Source organism: Stegastes partitus, unplaced genomic scaffold, assembly GCF_000690725.1.
Source record: "Stegastes partitus isolate 25-593 unplaced genomic scaffold, Stegastes_partitus-1.0.2 Scaffold2111, whole genome shotgun sequence".
Classification (NCBI taxonomy): Eukaryota; Metazoa; Chordata; class Actinopteri; family Pomacentridae; genus Stegastes; species Stegastes partitus.
In genome coordinates this window covers 14,950-20,064 of record NW_007579842.1, presented here as the reverse complement: position 1 = coordinate 20,064, position 5,115 = coordinate 14,950, and the positions used below count along the sequence as shown (strand labels likewise).

The window sequence follows — 5,115 nt, the reverse complement described above, 5'->3', positions numbered from 1 at the left end:
GTGGATGACAAGCCTGTGGAATGCAGTAAAGCACGAGAACTTCATCTTCAGCTTCAGAAACAGCCTCGTAGCTGACGCATACATGAGGCTTTGCACAGAGTTCAACAAATGGGAGTGGGAATTCAGAAAGGACATGTACACCTGGGTCACAAATGCAGAAACAGAAATTTCCAATTTTGGTACAGTTGGTGCCAAATCTCAGACATCTGACATGGACACATTTCTCACTCAACTGAAAAGTGAAGCAACCACAGAGCTGTCTAAATGGGAGACAAAGCTTCTCAACAATCTAACACAGTACTTCAAGCAAACAGAGGGTCATGTCTATCTAGTTGAAGGATACAAAGAGGAGTTCTCAAACAGTGCAAAGAGCCTTCGACAAGAAATGAAAAGCTCTGTCGTTAATCAGCTCACAGCAGCAGCAGACATCAGACGGGGAATGAGAGAACTTGACAGAATCAAGGAGAACCACACAAACGAAATAGAAAAAGCAGTGTGTGCATTAATTGATGAATGTCGAAAGAGAAAAGTCCAGATGGGAGAGACAGAACTGGACAAAGAATTTGATAAGATGTGGAATGAAACTCTCAAAAAACTTCCATTTTCTGAACAACAGACCACAGATGTCTTCACCAGGGTAGATCACTGCCTGAGAGCAAATCTGTCACACAAGGGGAGTGGTGCATGTGAATTGCTAAGTCAAAAAAGACTGCAAGATTGTGGACAAGAGCCTTTCACATGTACAAATGAGTGTCAGAAAAAATTTAAACACGAAGAGAAGAAGTTGTGGTACGGCAAAGATCATGTACAAGAAATGGCTGACAGCATCATAGCTGCTTGCACACAGTTTGTAACTGAAAAGATCCAGAGAAAAAACAACTACCATGATACTTACATCCAGGAGCTCCTACTCATCATCGATGAGAGTTTGGAAAACAATCAGAATGTGAAGACAGACATCGAGTTTGAGGTTTCTCTGAAACAGCACATCTGTGGATTTGCAGCCAAGCGCTTTGAAGAAATGCACAAGAATTTCATTCAAGAAAATGATCCCCACAGATGTTTGATGAAAAACAAGGAAAGGTTTCGTTCTGATTTCAAAGATGTGTTCCATAAGCGAGACCAGGGCCAGAAGAAGGCAGAAGAATTCACGGACCAATGCCTGAAGCCTGCTGTTGAAGAGTTTGTCAATCGCTCCTTAGGTCCAAACATCGTTGACGAAATGCTCAAACATGAGGAGTTCAGCACACGAATGTCCTTCCAGTGTTCACTTTTGAAGGACTTGCTTTCAAAGAAAAAACTTGAAGACTATTTAAACTTCAGTTCCTCTTACGAGCACTACGTCAAGAACAGAATCCTTCAGCAAATAGAGGAACGTTTCCCAAGCTCCTCAGCAACATTTAAGTATGAGGATCAACATCTTAAGTCAAGTATCAGCAACATAAATGATGCCATCGCAAAGGCCAAAACAGGGAACTGTGTCAACTTGAAGGCCTTTGTTGAAGATATCTGCAAAGAACTTGGCAACAAAAAACTTGTCATTTCCCAAACTGCTCTTGATACTGTCATGACCCTGAACAATGCTGACAAGGATTCGTTTGCTCGCTGGCTCACGGTGTCTGTGAATGACATGGCAGAAACTCTCAGAGAGAAGTTTAAAAAAATGACCATTGCAGAGAAACTAAATCATCTCCATATGAAGCCCCAGAATGAGCTCTTCACCAGAGTGATTGGATGTGGCAAACAGTGTCCATTCTGTGCAGTGCCTTGCGATGCAGGAGGAAAAGCCCATACTGAGCACTTTGCTTCACTGCATTGGCCAGAGGGTCTGGGTAAATGCAGGTGGGACTCAACGAAAAAACTTGTCACTGACATATGCTCTTCCTTAGTGATCAGTGACGTAAAGTTTTGCTGCGATGCTACAAACAATGAACCGTACCCTTACAAACGTTACAAGGAAATTTTTCCTGACTGGGATATTCGTCCAGATGTGAGCCTCGAGGCATCAAACTACTGGAAATATGTAATGGCAACATACAACACTGACTTTGCCAAAGCATATGGTGTAGAACCTGCTGATATTCCTGCCACATGGAAAACCATCACATACAAGCAGGCAGAAGACAGCCTCAACGAATCATTTGGCACCAAGTAATAGTCCTCCTCAGTAAAGTAGGGGCCCTTTAATGGTCACCTTACTACAGGGATCTCAAACTCGTGGCACGCGGGCCAATAGCGGCCCGTGAAACGATATTTTGTGGCCCCCTGCACGAAATCAAAGATTGGTATTAGTGCGGCCCGCGCGTTTTTTCTGACTTGCATCTGGGCGTTTATATTTTTTAACACCTGTGGGCTACCGTAGCTTGGGCATGTGACGACAACAATACGAATTAGAAAAGTAATGTGCTTCAGGATTATCACTGAGTGGAGGAAAAATTTACCCTGTTACCCAGCTCCAGTCATGTCATTTTCAAAACCTGCCGTGAAGAGAAAGATTGGCGATGAGCACAGACAACTTCAGGAGAAGTGTGAGACGGAATATTTTTTTGTTGAGCACAGAGGCATTCCGACATGTCTAATATGCACGGATAAAGTTGCGGTGCACAAGGAATGTAACATCAGACGTCATTACTCAACTAAACATGCCGAGGAGTATGCTAAATACATGGGAAATGAGCGACAGGAGCGGGTCGCCAAACAGAACATCTCTACTGAGGCAGCAAGATTTTTTTAAGAAAGTAGACAATCTCTTCTCTTTGTGATATGGCTGTCAAAGCTAGCTACGTGCTGAGTGAGAGATTGCTAAGGCGGGAAAGCCGTTTAAAGACGGCGAGTTCATCAAACAGTGCATGTTACAGACTGCGAGAATAGTCTGCCCAAAAAAAAAGGGTCAGTTCGGCAACATCAGCATTTCAGCCAACACAGTGGCAGAGTGCATTTCAGACATGTCTGATAATATCTGTGAACAACTGCGTGAAAAAGCTATACATTTCCATTCATTCTCAGTCGTTCTTGATGAGAGCACAGACGTCACTGACACTGCGCAGCTCGCAATATATGTCCGTGGTGTTGATGACAATTTTGAAGTGCTGGAGGAGTTACTCACAATAATTCCAATGCATGGCCAGACCACCGGTCAGGAGATATTCCACCAGCTGTGTGATGCCATTGCGGATGCCGGCTTTCTATGGCAGCATTTTGCTGGAATAACAACCGACGGAGCGCCATCAATGACAGGGAAGAAAAATGGACTGGTGGCACTTGTTCAAAGAAAACTGGAAGAGGAAGGCTTGGAAGAAGCCATTGCTCTGCACTGCATTATCCATCAGCAGGCCCTTTGCAGCAAATGCCTGAAGTTTGACAATGTGATGTCTGACATTTTGAAGTTCATCAACCATATAAGATCCAGGGGTTTAGAGCACCGGCAGTTCTGTGCTTTTTTAGAGGAAATACAGTCAACATGTGAGGATGTGCCCTACTTCACAGATGTATGTTGGTTTAGCAGGGGGAAGGTCCTGAAGAGATTTTTTGAGTTAAGGGCAGAAGTTAAAGCTTTCATGGAAAGGGACTGTTCCTGTACCCAAATGGTTAATGGACTTAGCTTTTCTTGTTGACATCGCACAGGAGCTAAACATACTGAATACAAAGTTACAAGGCCAGGGCCAACTTGTCAGTGCTGCATATGACAATGTCAGAGCATTCTCCAGAAAACTTGTGTTATGGAAAGCCCAGCTTTCCCAGACAAACCTCTGCCATTTTCCTGCATGCAAGGCACTCATGGATTCTTGCACAACATTTCATGGTGAAAAGTATGCTGATGCCATTGGAAAGCTACAGGAAGAATTTGATCACAGATTTGCAGACTTCAAGACACACAGAGTCACTTTTCAAATTTTTGCTGATCCCTTCTTCTTCGATGTGGAAGATGCCCCCACTGTGCTTCAGATGGAGCTAATTGATCTGCAGTGCAATTCTGAACTCAAAGCAAAGTTTAGGGAGGTGAATGGAAAAGCGGACAAGCTTGGACAATTTTTGAAAGCATTGCCCCCCACCTTCCCTGAGCTTTCCAGGATGTTCAAGTGGATCATGTGCATTTTTGGCAGCACCTATTCATGTGAAAAGCTCTTCTCCACAATGAACTTTAAGAAATCAAAGTTCTGGTCAAAACTTAAAGATGAGCATCTTAAAGTCATACTGAGGGTTTCAGTTACTTCCTCCCTCAAACCAGATGTGGCTCAGTTGTGTGAGAAGAAAGGCTGCCAAATCTCTGGCAGCAAGGACTAGGAATAAGTAGAAGAAGCCTATGTTCTGAAGAACAGTTCATGTTCTGACTTGTTAATAGTTATTTATTTTGTTATTGTATTTAAAAAAGTTTGATCAGTTGTACGTTTCTTGGTGGAATTCTTGATGCGGCCCAGCCTCACCCCGACACTACCTCTAGTGTCCCTCATGTAAGTTGAGTTGAGACACCTGCCTTACTGCATACAAGAGAAGATGAAAGATATTGTGAGTACACATACATATTTGACCACTTGCTCACAACAAGGTAATGTAAGAAAGTAGCTGCAAGTAAATTCTCACTTGTACTCATCTTTGCATTTGACACATTTAATGAACTCCATTCATCTGCGTTATGACTGTTTTGTGTGACAGTTCATGTCAATATAGTCGAACTGAAGAATGTATCAAAGCAGCAGAGAAAACAAACATTGCTTTTTTGTCTTGATTACATTAAATATGATTTGAGAGCATTTTTTTGATTGATTTTTTTTGCAAAGTATTTGATGTCCAATTGTTGCACTTGTGTTTCTTATAGATCTGGATGTGGTAACGTTATAATAACATGATAATTCGATACATGTATGAAGTTAAATCATTTTGTGTTTGATTCTGTGACATATCTGATATCATGTATTTACATTTTGAATGTATCAAAAGATCCTGAGGTTGTTTGTATGATCTACATACTTGCATGAATGTCATTATGATGTTGCTGATAAGACAAGGTTTGAGGTCTGAGTCACATCTTCGTGACAAATGTGTGAAAAATTTATTTCATGATTAAAGAATTATACTTCTTAGTTTTTTTGTTGTTGTATTAAGTGGCAAAACTAC

General features: G+C 41.9%; 1 protein-coding gene across 1 annotated transcript in view; it reads left to right on the top strand.

Annotated features, from left to right (window-relative positions):
• LOC103373985 (uncharacterized) overlaps window positions 1-2,188 on the top strand; it is a 90,031-nt gene extending 87,843 nt beyond the window's left edge. Inside the window, exon 6 of the mRNA XM_008303997.1 lies at window positions 3-2,188. Coding sequence (XP_008302219.1) covers window positions 3-2,155 — 2,153 coding nt within the window. The 3' untranslated portion in view covers window positions 2,156-2,188. The remainder of the gene's footprint in view (window positions 1-2) is intronic.
• The last annotated feature ends 2,927 nt before the right edge of the window (window positions 2,189-5,115 follow it).